Here is a 14,171-nt window from a genome sequence, read left to right on the forward strand (position 1 = left end):
TAGTATCTTTCCCACCTGCTCATCTCGTAGAGAAAACGATCTGCTTTGGCCATCCGGTCCAATTCATGTTTATGTTCCTCCAGCAGATCCACATCACTCTTCTCTGGGATAAACTTCAACATCTGCAGGATAGAAAACCTCCAAAATGAGTAAACCTCACACTGACCACCCCTACTGGCTGCATTTGTTGTAGTCTAGAGTGAATTATCTAAATCTGTAACAAATAATGAAATTCACATTTATTGAAGAAGTACAAAACTGTTTCTACAAAATAGGTCTCTTTCAACCAGAACATTTCCTAAAGTCTTTTTACAATTGTTATTTTTCATGGAAAGTACCTGCTCTAGCATGTCCTTAGGCAGATCTTCCTGTTCATCCATAGTCATGATAGCCCTCTTCATTTCCTCATTAGAGAGTTTCAAGCTGGAGAAAGCAACAAGAAACCAGCCAGAAATGAATTAATCACTGATAATGAAGTCATGATAAAGCCAAGTAAGTGTCAGTGTGTTAAGTACAGATGTGAGTCTAGACCATTCAAGTCCTGTTGTTAGTTGTCCAAAACCAACACATGCCCCAGTGGCATAAGGCAATGATGCATGTTTTGTTTTTTTTTCTAATCACAAGGTAACCTTAAGCATTTGTTACAACCACAACCTCAATTCCCAGAACAATTTTCAATTCAATGTTCAATGTTTTGAGCAAAATAATTTTAAAAAAAGGGTATCAAATTTCCCTTAGGGGAGTTCACATCACATAGAATGAAATAAATGTTCATAATTATAGCTTGGCATTGGTACAGCATTAGGACTCTCGCTTGATTACCCACATTAAGCACAATTAAACCCTTGGAGCTATGCTACTAGTATACATACAGAATTTTGACGACTTTCTCTTTATTTGAACTACTTCCATTGAAGATTAAAGCAAGATGATGTGAGGAAATGGCTCCATGCTATCACAACAGTATGGAGGAAAGTATATAAGCACGGCAATGCCAGTCCTGCTGGACTACACAGTGTACAGTCAGCGTGAGGAGTGCTGCTGTTATTGGGTTAGCTTCATGTGTCAATGTGCCAAACACAACAGGTGTTTGACAGGCCTGAGATCTGGATTGGAGAGCATTCTCAGTTGCTCTGCCAAAGAGAGAGAAAGAGGAAAGTGGGGAACCACCAACGGGACACGGAACACCTCCAGGTCGTGATTTTTACCACAGCGCTGTTTAATTCTCAGATCTGACGGTATTGAGTGTTTTGATACAACAGCAGCTCTGACAGTAGTTCTAGCTGCAAGGCAAATCACAGACTTGTAATAAAGCTTGTTCTAATATGTTATCCATTATAAAGAAACAGCTAATTCACAGGGATTTGCAGGGCACATGTTCCAAATAATCCAAGTTTAGCAGTACAAAGAATACAATAAACATGTTTTTTTTGTTTTATTAATAACTTCAATAGAGAAAAATATATAAATAGATAAAAAAAAACTAAAAATAAACTTTAGGATGTTAATGCATAACAGCAAAATAGTGTACTTATAAATAACTGCACACTGCAATCGACTCAATCACTACTCTTACCTCAAATGATTGCTAATCTATATAGATTTCTGATGGTCTTAAGCTCAAAGTAAATGCTCAAGGCTCATCTTGCTTCACAAAAATCCTCCCTAATGATAAAACATGCGTATACACATATCTTCACGGCATAAATCTGCTTTGCAATTACAAGCTATTTGTCCTTATTGTGTATTCATGCCTTATGCAGTTTGTCAAAGTTCTAACAAAAATTATAAAGTGAGACTTAATCCTGAAGGCACATTTTCCTAATAAATTTCATCCGACATTGTGAGCACTATTCGCCTTCCTCTGGTGCCAGTTTCTTATTAAGATACAGTCACTTTTATATCACAGCCAATATGAATGATACTTCAGGAATAATAAATGGCAGAAACTGTTTAAATCCCTATTGAAAGTGTAGTTTCAACAACAGACAGTGGATTTAAGCACACTTTTAAAATATTCATTAGAGATTGGAGAGCCAAAACACGTAAACATGATTATTTGCCTTGAGAAACAGAACCACCAAACTACTAATGTAGTAATTAATTAAAAGTGAGATTATACACTTAATCTGCATGTTTTGTTTTATTTGCTCATCCTGTTTCCATAGTGATCGCTAATTCACAGGGATTTGGATGGCTTGATGACGTTCCACATAATCAAAGTCTAATAATAAGCAGAGTGAGAAAAGTGCTGTTATTTATCTAATCAAAATCATATCTTATCACTGACATGGTGAGTAATATAAAATCATATCTTATCAATGACATATCTTATCACTGACATCATTTCTCTTCTAGAAGAAATAGTTTCATTAAATAAAATAAAGAGCAAAGTCTGCTTCACATCTTCACACTTGTTTATCTTCTCTCCCTTTCATAATGTGCAGAATGACAGCATGAACGCGATCAGACGTATAATCCCACTTTCTACTGGTGCAATCAAATCAATCTCTCTCTCATTTGTGTAAAATCTCTCCTTGATGTGGCATTCTGTTCTCCCTTAAAAAACTCAACTGGAAATGCTAAGTGCCATTTTGGTTTGTTTCATGTCATTTGACTCAGACATACTTTGACTCAGACATACTTACACTCATGAGAGTAAACCTCCTGCTTCCAGATGAAGCCAAACCACATTCAATTAGTGAGCTTTCATAAATCTGAGAGCAGCCAACTGTTACACTTTCATGCCTTTAGTTTCTCACACCACAAGCCACTTCTGAGTGACATCCAGAAGTTTATTCTTGAAAAATAATGACTGATCATAATGTGTTAAACCACTTACAGCTCTGATCCAACATATCCAAATATCCATAATAGAGCATAAAGCGGAGAAAGTAATCCCAGACCTGTACTCTTGCTCTGAGAACGTAGACTCGTTTAGCTGAAGCCTACGTGTAAATCACTCTGAGGCAACTCTGTAAAACTTTGAACGAAACCATCTCATTCTCATGATCCAGTCTCACCTATAAAAATGCATCAAAGGGTAGAAGAAGAAACGAGATCTGGTCTTAAATTCTAACAAAAGAAGCAAAATAAATGTGCTGCACCTTCACACAGCTTTTATCCACATGTGCCTTTCTTCGGTCATATTTAGTTGCTTGCTGACGTTTACTTACAATTACAAATGAAATCACGAGGTAATGCTGAGAGCTGAGACGGATATGAATCCTTTTCAGTTTTCATGGTCGAACAGCTGTTCAAGGTCTTCTTTTAAAGGACCAAGGCCTTAGACATTAACCTTAGGTAGTCAATCTGTGTGTGTTATTCTTATGGAACCACATAAGACAGTGTGTGTGATTATGATAGCTATAAAAAAAACATTATATTACAGTAGCTGCAGGGGAACTGAATGTTAGCCAATATAAATCCTCATCAAAAGCTCAAATATCACTCCCTGGCAGAAACTAGCATGTTGTCAAGTCTATTAAATGATGTCTCCATGTGAACAAGGTGAGAAAAATATAAATACAGAATTTCTTGATGCTGAGGTCAGTTTCCATTTCGTTTAGCAGTTTAAAAACGGTTAAGAAAACACCCCTGTATCAGTAAAAGAACTGGCAAAGTCCTTCTTCAACAGGAAATAACACCGCAGAGGCGAGGTGTTTCCATGGAACCATAAAAGAGACACAATCAAATCAAGTGTGAGTTTTACATATACAGGATATGACCTCATGTCTGGAAGCCAGAAGGGTCCCGAGACACGGAATTGTGAGTTAAACCTGGAGCCAAGGCTAAAAGCATCACTCACCGTGAGAGCAGGATATTGCAGTTTTGTGCCCGTCGGCCATCTATGACAGAGAGCTCTTTCACTTTCTTTGAGCTCAGAGTGTCGTCCTCGGCCTCTTTCTGCAGTAATAACATCATAAATATATATTAGACATTATCCATAACACACAACACGTACTTGTTTTGCACAACAATACAACTCAACTTCAGATGCTGAGACATGGCTTTTAATCATAATGCATTAATTTATGCTTTTAGTAGGATTTCAAGCACCGATCAAGTAACATATAAACAAAATCAATTGATTTATTTGGAGTTACACCTACCTGTTTGCTGTTATTGATCATAAAGAAGTCCTAAAACGCAAGCAAGAAGCAAAGTAGATGCAGCAAATGTTATAAAGAGCTGTGATTTGTGAATTCAGCCAAATAAAAACCAGACTAGTAGAAGAGATGAGATTAATGATGATTGACAGGAATCACAAAAGCAAGAGTGCATGATGGGATTCACAGTCAGCTTCATGCATATTTTATCATAACGATTAACAATTCTACTATGAATCACACTCAATTATAATGCATTACTGATAAAGCAAACATAATGGGTAATAGAACATAACTCAACTTTTTAAACATGCTTAGACTATTGTTGTGTTCGAAACAGTTCCCTTATCACAAATTCCTTACATAATGAAATCAGGAGATATTATGTGTGACTAAATACATTTTACACAAATTGTATGGACGTGCCCATCACTCTTCAGATCACGATACACTGCTTAACATGCAAGTCACGTGACTGAGAAATGCTTTTACAAAATATTTAATCTGTTTAATTGTTTGTAGGAAGGCTGAAGATACATGGACATTTCAGTTCACTATAATCCTCAATGAAGATAAGTGCAAATCAAATTAAATAACAATGCATTGTGGGAATTATATAACTGCTAGGTTAGGCTGTTTGTTTTAATATATTTTTGGGAAATGAATTCCACTATATAGTGAATAGGGCATAGTTTCGGACACAGCGTATGGATTTGCATTAGATATTAACTTAAAGTGCAATGTGGCTTAATCGTGGTCTTTAGAAAATACACAGAACTCAAAGGGTGCTCTTGGTTTGGTATGCAAGTCCAGATTTTACAAAAGCAAACAAGCATAGCACAAGACAACTACCAGAGCCTGTTTCCTATTAAGAACTGTTCTGTTCTGCCTGATGACATCATGAAGACTACTACCCATTGTAAATATAAAAGAATACAACTCCATACTCTGTATATTTTGTTGGCTATCACAGCAACAAACAACTCAAGCATCAAAATCACATCATCATGCATGAGTAACTGCAAATGCTTATTCATTTTGCCCTGAATGAAAAAGTGAGACGGACAGAAAGTCCACGGTTTAGTAACCTGTTGTCTCTGGTATGCTGAGAAGGTCTTCTCAATGTCTTCCAGGTCTAGGATTTTGAAAACCTTGCAATCATCAACTTCAGCCCACACAGTTCCCTCCAACTTACTCTGCGGGATTGAGAACAAATTTACACACGTGCGCATTAATACAACAACTACTCTATATTATTCAAGCTCTTTTTTCTTATTATGGGATAATTACTGCAAGAGGGCTTTAAGAGAACAGGGCTATTCGATGCATTTATAATAGATCCAAACATTTGTCAATACCTGAACAACAGACCTAAATGTGCTTTTAAATATTCTATTCCAGATTTAATCCCATTTTGGTGTTATAATAAGCTCCACTCTTCCAAAACAAGCTTTTCTCAATATGTTGGAGTATAGCTGTGGGGATTTGTGAACATTCTGCCATCAGACCACTAGTGATGTCAGGTACTAATGTTGGGTGTAGAGACCTGGGGTGCAGTCAGTGTTCCAGTTCATCCCAAAGGTGTTCAGCGGGGTTGAGGTAAGTTCATCTACTACAGCCTTATTTCCAGTTAAGGGAAATTACAATGCTACAGCATACAAATACATTCTTGACAAGAGATTCTGGAAAGTCCTCATATGGTTGTTATGGTCAGGTGTCCACAAACGTTTAGCCGTATAGTGTACGTGAAGCTCATCTTTACTCAGTGGCTAGATTAGTGAATTATTTTAATGTGGGTTTTGTTAAGCACAACCCACCATTAACAATGTTGTTACATTTACGATTAAGGTATTATAGTTAGTAATTTCAAATGAATTGGGTTTATTTAAAAATATGTAGTCCTAAAAATAATGTCAGCAACACTGGACATAATGTGCTCAGTCAGTGGAAAATACAAAGCACCAAATATGCTCTAATAAATTGCGAAAATAATATTGTACAAATTTAAATAATGAGCCTAATATCTAAATAGTTGTATTTGACCTATAAAATAAATATGTGCTGATGGGATCCATGGTCCATGGCTACTGACAACTCCTCTTCCAGATGACTCATGTAGACTCACCTCAGGCAACTTGGACCAGTTAAAGGACTTCAGTGGGTTTGATGGCTGGGGAATATTCTTCTTCTTGAGAGTTGGGCCTACAGGAGCTCCTGGAGGTGGCGGTGGGCCACCAAGAGAAGGGCGGCCAGGGAGAGGTGGAGGGCCACCAGGTGGAGGAGGTGGTGGTGGTGGCAACATGGCAGCAGAGGGTGGAGGTGGAGGAGGTGGCATCATTCCTCCTGGGGGTGGAGGAGCAAGTGGTTGGGAATGCGGACCACCTGGGGGTCCAGGGATGACTGGAGGACCACCAGGGACAAAAGCTGCCTGCCTCTATAGAAAGAAGATGAATCCACATCAGTTCAAAATGTTCCATGTAGTAAAATTAATAGCTAAACTGTGTGCACTGTTGCTCCAATAAATACAATATATTTGACTGAAAATTATCGATAGGATGAGATTTGTATACCGTGCTGAGGTCATGCAGGCGGGCACTAAGCTCTGCCACTTGCTGCTTAACCAGTCGATGTTCTCCTGTCTCTTTCTCGAGCTTCTCTTTCATTTTGTTGAGTGTCTGCATCATGTCATCTTTCTCTTGGGATTTGGCATCACACTCTCGCTCCTTCTTCTCTAACTTTTGCTGAAGCTCGTGGTGGTCTGCAAAGAGCAAACTTTCAACTAACTGTCTTTAAGTGAATAAAATCTGGCACTTCTGACAGTATATATTTTAAAATAAATACATTGTTCATAAGCCCTGAGTTACAAACCTTTCCGCATCTTTTCAGCCTGCTCTTTCCACTGCTTGACCTCATTTTCATTGACAAGCCTAAAAAAGTTAAAGCTTAGATCAATGGGTCATAGTATAGGAAGACGCTGGCAGATGCGGTATACATGCATAAAATAAAAAAGATTTTTTTAAAGAAGAAGAAAAAACTCACATTCTAACCACGTTCTTGACATTAAAATTTTCTAAAGGTGCAACATCAGGGTCGTGACCTTTGTCATTCTGGAGGACCATCTGTTGGACAATGCGGTCAAGAAGCAACCAGTACTGCACCATGTTCCCGCTTCTCTTATCTGCAACAATGCATATTTTTATTACCATTAATTAAAACATGAAAACTATATTGTATTTTAATTTTTTTTTTTGACAATGAATAAGAAAAGGTATTGAAGGAAGCAAAAGGGAAAAGGAAAAGGGAAAGGGGAAAAAAAAGAAAATCTAAAAGAAATATGAGGAGAGAACGAAAGAGAAAGGAAGGAAGGAAGGAAGGAAGGAAGGAAGGAAGGAAGGAAGGAAGGAAGGAAGGAAGGAAATTCTCACATGGCATAAGCAGGCAGTGGTGCAGTATGGACATAAAGTGCGGGTATGCGTCTGTGTGAGTCATCTTCTTGCGTACGAGGTCAAACACCTGGCTTGCACTTTTAGTATCTATATGTATCTAAATGCAGGAAGAAGAAAAAATCAGTAATACTCATTACACATCGACCAACTGTTAATAGGAAACACACAAATGAGCGATAGGTCCACTTACACTCTCAAAGCGTCTGGATAAAGTCAGCTCGTCTTCATTTCTGAGCATTTCAAAGTAATCCAAATGTCTAAGGAATTGAAATGCAACACACAAGGCTATGAAGACAAAGCAGAAGCGAAGTAATAAGAAGTGATTCAAAGTTATAATTTACACATAAATCTTACCTGTCTAACGTTGAGTTTTCATGTGACCTGAGTTTGTCAATGACTGGCTGAATCCCCAACATGAGGAACTCGTATCTCAAATGTACCCTGAACTCGAGACTGGTCTATGGGTTAAAAACACAAAAACAAAGCTGTATAAACTGCATTCTGTATAAATTACATGACATGACGACAATTTTATTTGGAGACAATCCTTTCTTAAAACGATGCCAACGATTCTATGGCTATATTCATGGCGAGAGCTAGGTTTTTCTATGCATCACAATATACAGACTTGCTAACAGATTAGCAGAAGTGTTGCAGATTGAAGATCATGTTAGAGACTCACAGATGTGTGAAGGTATATAGGGCAATTGTCTTACCTCTCCAGCTCCCTGGCTAAGAACAGCATTAATGAAGGACATGATGGCTGTTTTCAAGCTAACTTCATCCCTGTACCGTCCTGTACTTCGGTCCAGGTCATTTAGGAGCATCTACATGGAGGATAATTAGTTAAGTGTTGTGCAATTTACAATGGTACCAGTACAAACGGACCAAAAAACGAGAAGCTATCAAAATCAGCCAACCTGAAAGCGTGTCCGTTCACAGGCAAAGTTCTGGTAGTGCAGCATAGACTCTAAGACCTTCTTATGACCACCAGGCACCAGACACACAGCTCCCATGATCTCCAGCACAGCCACCTTTGTCTTGATGTTCTCTGTGGCCAGGCTCTGGGCAATGATGTTAATGCTCTCTGGGTGAGAAAGCACATGAGCTCGGCCCTGCGAGTTGTTCATCAGTGCTTTAATGCAGCCAATGAGGGACGTGTGTATTTGGGATTCGGTGGTCTCATAGTCCATACTCTTCAGGAAGTTCAGGATGCAGGTAAGACCATCCAGGTCTATAAAACGAGTGACAAACCTGCAATGGAACAATCAAATACAAATGTCTTTATCGAGATTAACATTTCTTATTGATAGAGTCGAATGGAACATGAGGATTATTGTTGAGCCAGAGGTCAAAAGGTCAGCGATTAATTGCATTAATTCCACACAAGTATTATAGTTAAACAGGCCCCAAAAGAGTAGACCATTGCCAAGAGTATGCTGCATGAGGAGATGTATTCTGCTCAATAGATATTACATTACACTACAAATAACTAATGCCACTCAAGCTGAGGCCAACAAAGGTCAACAACTCCCATTACTCTCCAGCAACGGGTTTATCATCGATGAAACTCAATAACTGTCATACACCAAGTTGAATCATTTTATGCATCAAATTTGAAAGTAAGATGGTCTGTGTTTATGATGTCTACCACAGTAACATGTACAGACCTCATAGGTTGTGTCCGCAGTGCGGTTTTGAGGCTTTCTATAGTCTTGTTGCGTTCCTCTTCCTCCTCCTTTTCCAGTGCCAGAAGAGTCTTCCTCTGTGGAGTAAAAGCAAATTTGTTGGAAGCCTGGATGCTTGGCAAAATATCATTTCTCCACACAATCAGACATGATAAAATCCTCATTTCAAAGCTCTTAAAATAAATATGTGAAACACAATATAAAAATTGGAGAGTCTACAACAATACACATTGCAAGCTGTATTCCAAGCAGTGGAAAGACGATTACAGCGGGATAATCATGAAGGCAAATGTGAGTGCATGAAGGAAAGACTATCCATTTTGGCAGCGCTAGAAAATTACTCTAACACAACATCTATTGAGGCTTGTGGTTTATGTGCAAGTGCAGCAGGCTTTCTCCAGGTCTATAATGGAGGTTGGCCTGTTAGAGATTTCCCCTGGTTTAGGTATCACTCTGATATCACTTTACCATCTCGGGTCTTATCCAAAAGCCTGCCTGACTTGCCAAGCCACACATCACGGTGATATTATAACCCAAAACAAAGCCTCTGGGTTTAGAGGCCACTGCATGATGATTGGCAGGAAACAAGATTATTATCAGCTAATTCACTTTTTTATTTTGGACTCAAAGCTTCTTTTTTTCCTGTGGCCTCAAATCCCCATTTCTAATCTGCTCAAACAGACAATTTCTGAGGAGTTTTGTTTTAAATAGTAAGATGCTTCAAACCTGGCCAAAAAAACAGAAGACTGTAAGGGCCAGACAAATTTAGAAAGAACTCTTTAGCCTGATGGTGAAGGAGGATAATAAAGCAATGAACAAGTGTAACTCGGGGAGCTGTCACGTTTGGCCAAATTACCAAGATTTATTATTGAAGGGATTTTTATTTATTTTATCATTTTATGGATTTTACAGTGATTGTATTTGGTATTTAGCATTTACTCCTCCACCTATTATTATTATTATTATTATTATTATTATTATTATTATTATTATTATTATTAGGTGAGATGAAAAGCTTTAAAAGAGAAGTGGATCATTGTGAATCATCACATGTTCATCCCCAGAAGTGAATCACATGGCGTAGGCAAAACACCATTTCAATTAAAGAAACCCCAGACCACTAAAGATCAGTTCCTGGCACACAGTAGGGTCTGACAATAGTTTCACACTTAATAGAAGAAATGGAGTGTAAATAGACTTTGGGTCCTGGGACAAAGAGCAGAAAATACAGCTGAAAATGCTTAAAATTCATCATACAATGGAATGCAGAAAAGCTTTCGACTTTGCTGTGATGTACTTACAGCTGCCATTGAATTGAGCTGGTCGATGTAGTACTCTGGCCAGCTAGTAGCGCCTTTATTTTCTTCTTGTTCCTGGAAAATCAAATACAGAACATCGGCACATTGGTATGCATAAAACCGCTATCTCAATATTATAAATATTATCCATAGACATTTGTACATCACAATATTGCGGTGCAAAAAGAAACACTGAGGTGCAGCAGTGTTGCGTTAAAAAAAAGCTGTTGGATGAATCTCTGTTTAAAGTCTACAAATAATATCAATATAATTGTTATTGCCTTATTCCTCATCCAATAAGGCAACTTGGGGAAGGTAGGAAGTTAACAGCATGTAATGTAAATGTGCTGAGCAAGAATGCATTGTCTTGGGAAGATTATTAGGGGTTAAATATTGTCATTTGGCCTGAAGAATGGTAATTAGGCTCGGAAAAAGTGTATGAGTGCAAAATAAATCGGTGAAGAGATTAATGGTCATTGTATGCTGCTGTTTGGGACACAAATGTTTGTCATCAAGAAGAGAGTTACAACACAAGCCAACTCATAACTGCAGTAGCATTTACACCAGCTATTTTATATAACAGCTTATTTATTATTCTGCTCATTATGTGTGGATGGACAAAAACTGCATATTCCAAATGTATTCCTGCAAATTTCCACATCGTAAAGGCTCTGGGTTGTTGATCGGAAGCTCTGGGTTGCGAAGAAGAATTTCCATGTACTGTAATGTAAATGTGACAAAAAAGTATGGCTTGTTTTTCTTCAAAAGCAACAAATCTCAGTCAAAATGCTAACCGAATGCAATAAAAAAGTGACTGTATTTCTGCAATGACAAAACACCATATGGCAGAAACATGAGGCCTCAAAACATACACAAAGCCCATGTGAACTTTTTCAGAGAGAAGAAACAAACTGTACTCGGGCTGGTGAAGTATGAAAAACACTTCCCCATCCAAAAACAAGAAGATTAAGGACTACTATCAGAGAAGAGAGAAATGCAGTAAAAAACTCCTTCTCCTCTCCGCTCCTCTCATCTCTTCTTCTCTTCACCAGGCAGTTCATCTAGCTCTTAATTATCATCATCCTCATTGAGCAGGCTGGAGAGGAAAGTCCTGGCATGGTACTGAAGAATCTGGAGACAGCACAGGGCCATTTCACACCCCAGTTCTACAAGGTCTCAGGGGAAGAGGGCCAGACAGCTGGCAAGCATATTAGGGAGACAGGAGGCATGCTGGGATATGAGCCAAGGGAGCAAAGCACCCCAGTCACCCTCCTGCACCTGCCTAATCCACACCCAGCACTGAAGCTGAATGCGAGAGAGCTTAATTTTCCACTTGGTGAAATCCTTTCTAGCATTTGTGTAATGACTACCAGAGGTCAAGAAACTCGAAAAAGGATCAAAATATTTGGCTAATTCTTCCCAGAGTGATGGATATTTAGACAAAACAAGAGAAGAAACCATTCAAAAGACAAGATAGCTTAGCCAAAAGCGTGTGCCAACAGCTATAAATCAACATAATTGCATGTTTTCAATTAATTTGAAGCATTAACCATTTAACCCTGCATTTCAAAGGAGGGGCACTCTTGGATATAGTTCAAGTAAATAGCCGACTAATCATGGAAGGCTTAAAAGCAAACATTTAATATGAGGGGGAACATACCAGTGTTTCTGGAAAAATAAGCTGAGTGTGGCAAACATCCATACTGAACAGTCCATGTTTAGAGATCTTGGCTAATAGTGATCCAGCTGTATGTTTGATGAAGTGTATTTCAAACATTCAATGAGTAATCCTTCAAGAGAAAATATGGACTGTTCATTCCATCTCCTCGCTGTCTGATCTATCACAATGTGGATTTGTGTGTTGAGCCATTGTAATCTTTGGCCAGCTGGCCAAAAAAAAACTTGGGCTAAACAAGTGCATGCTGCACTGACAGTCTAAGAATCTAGTTTTCAGCTTGTTTCTGTGGGGGAACAAAAATATGACACTAAAGACCACTTGCTCCATCATAACCAACATTACAAACCAAGCAAGACGAAGAAAAAATGACATGGAATAAAAATGTAACCTGGCCAGTCAAGTTCATTAACAAGTTAAAAATAGTAAAGCTAATAGCTAAACTTTGATAGTTACACAATAAAAACTTCACATCTATGTAAAGCTAAATTTTCTTTCAGAAAGATTTTTTTCCAAAGCAAAGCCTCATGATCTTATCAGTCTAGAGCACAACTGTGGGCGGAAAAAGATTTGCTACAACATAAATCATTTCATTTGAGAAGGGTGTTAAAGCTCTGATCTATTTAACACCACCACAAAAGACCCAAATGAGGAGAGGAGAGCAAGATCAGCCTCAAAACTTTCTTAATCCTCCCTGGCCAGGGCAAGGACAGTCAAAACTTTGGAGATATGGCCTAGATCCAGGAGCAGCATGCACACCTGAATGCAGCAAGACCTGGAGGCTGAATAATCACTCGCAGGACAAGGAGTGACATCAGCAGAAAAGGCTGTGGACAAAATTTAAAATAGCTTTTGTCCTTCATAGAGACATTAGGGGAGGGCATTCAGTTAAAAGTTACATAGTTGAGACTTTTTAAGTTATAGTGACCTTTGAAGCTTAACTGCAACAAAACTTCATCTGTAATTTATCCATTTTCATGCATCTTAAATCTGCAGGTATAACAGGGTTTTAGTTATCAAAATTATTATATTGAAATGATATCAAATTGATGAAATTAATACACTCATGAACTGCAAATTGTGTAACATTGAAAGGACAAAACAACACCAAGTTCACAACAAAAAATCAACAAAATTCATGGATGTAATTCAGGGTTACGATTGATGGTGAAAGCTGCATGTGAGACCTATAATCACTATAAAGTCAATATTAAAGTCAGTACTGAGATTACTTTGTGATAACTGACTCAGTACTAATGGCGTTGCACGTCTGGGCTGAACTCGGTTTCGGTTAAGCATAAAACCTTCTGATCTATGGATAAAACAATTAGCTTTTTTTCTGAGAACAATACTCTTTAATCTTTTGGTGTGTCCTTACACCTTATTAGTGTTGGGATATGTGAATAGGTGTACACATAGAGTTTAACACAATAATCTGTATTTACTTAGTGCTCAAATTAACTGCATTATCTGCACTTAGACCTGAACCCAATGTAGGTATCCCCGAAGTTTTGTTCAATTATTTATTTTCACCTTTCAATTTTAACTCTACAGCTATGCCACAGGGAACAGGGCCACCGGAAACAAAGTAATGGTTTAATGTTGCATAACATGTAACGAGAAATTAATTATATTTATTATATTATTTTTTTTAGAATGAATAATATTAAATTAATCAAATATACTTAGAAGAGGTTCTGTGTGAGCTTTTTTCGAGTGGTGTCTACATTCTCCTTCTGGGAAGTGACAGGGGATTGAATAAAAAAAAAGAAAAGAAGAACAAAAAAAAGAAACGGCAAAATATAATTGCACACGTGGCACAAAAAGTGAGCACAGCCACACCGTGTCAGATCACAGAGGGTTAAACCGCCATTAAAGAGTTAAAGAAGCAAAGCAAAGCAAAGCAAAGTAAATGTTCCTGCCACTGATGAAAGCTGATAAGCTTCCAAGCTCAA

At 38.1% G+C, this 14,171-nt stretch overlaps 1 protein-coding gene across 3 annotated transcripts in view; it reads right to left on the bottom strand.

Annotated features, from left to right (window-relative positions):
- The window catches only part of daam1b (dishevelled associated activator of morphogenesis 1b), a 64,217-nt gene that overhangs the window by 8,419 nt on the left and 41,627 nt on the right, over positions 1-14,171 (bottom strand). For 2 of the 3 annotated variants that reach the window (XM_027148934.2, XM_047801526.1), the window contains exons 4-19: positions 10,545-10,616; positions 9,226-9,320; positions 8,476-8,809; positions 8,272-8,382; positions 7,910-8,013; positions 7,746-7,812; positions 7,535-7,652; positions 7,149-7,287; positions 6,978-7,036; positions 6,680-6,867; positions 6,235-6,543; positions 5,198-5,305; positions 4,113-4,142; positions 3,809-3,906; positions 339-423; positions 16-122 (exon numbers count right to left, since the gene is read on the bottom strand). In XM_027148934.2, the coding sequence (XP_027004735.2) occupies positions 16-122; positions 339-423; positions 3,809-3,906; positions 4,113-4,142; positions 5,198-5,305; positions 6,235-6,543; positions 6,680-6,867; positions 6,978-7,036; positions 7,149-7,287; positions 7,535-7,652; positions 7,746-7,812; positions 7,910-8,013; positions 8,272-8,382; positions 8,476-8,809; positions 9,226-9,320; positions 10,545-10,616 (2,024 nt within the window). The remainder of the gene's footprint in view (positions 1-15; positions 123-338; positions 424-3,808; positions 3,907-4,112; positions 4,143-5,197; positions 5,306-6,234; positions 6,544-6,679; positions 6,868-6,977; positions 7,037-7,148; positions 7,288-7,534; positions 7,653-7,745; positions 7,813-7,909; positions 8,014-8,271; positions 8,383-8,475; positions 8,810-9,225; positions 9,321-10,544; positions 10,617-14,171) is intronic. The other variant, XM_047801527.1, reaches the window with a different exon arrangement.

The sequence above is a fragment of the Tachysurus fulvidraco genome, chromosome 16 (genome assembly GCF_022655615.1).
Source record: "Tachysurus fulvidraco isolate hzauxx_2018 chromosome 16, HZAU_PFXX_2.0, whole genome shotgun sequence".
In the NCBI taxonomy this organism is placed as follows: Eukaryota; Metazoa; Chordata; class Actinopteri; order Siluriformes; family Bagridae; genus Tachysurus; species Tachysurus fulvidraco.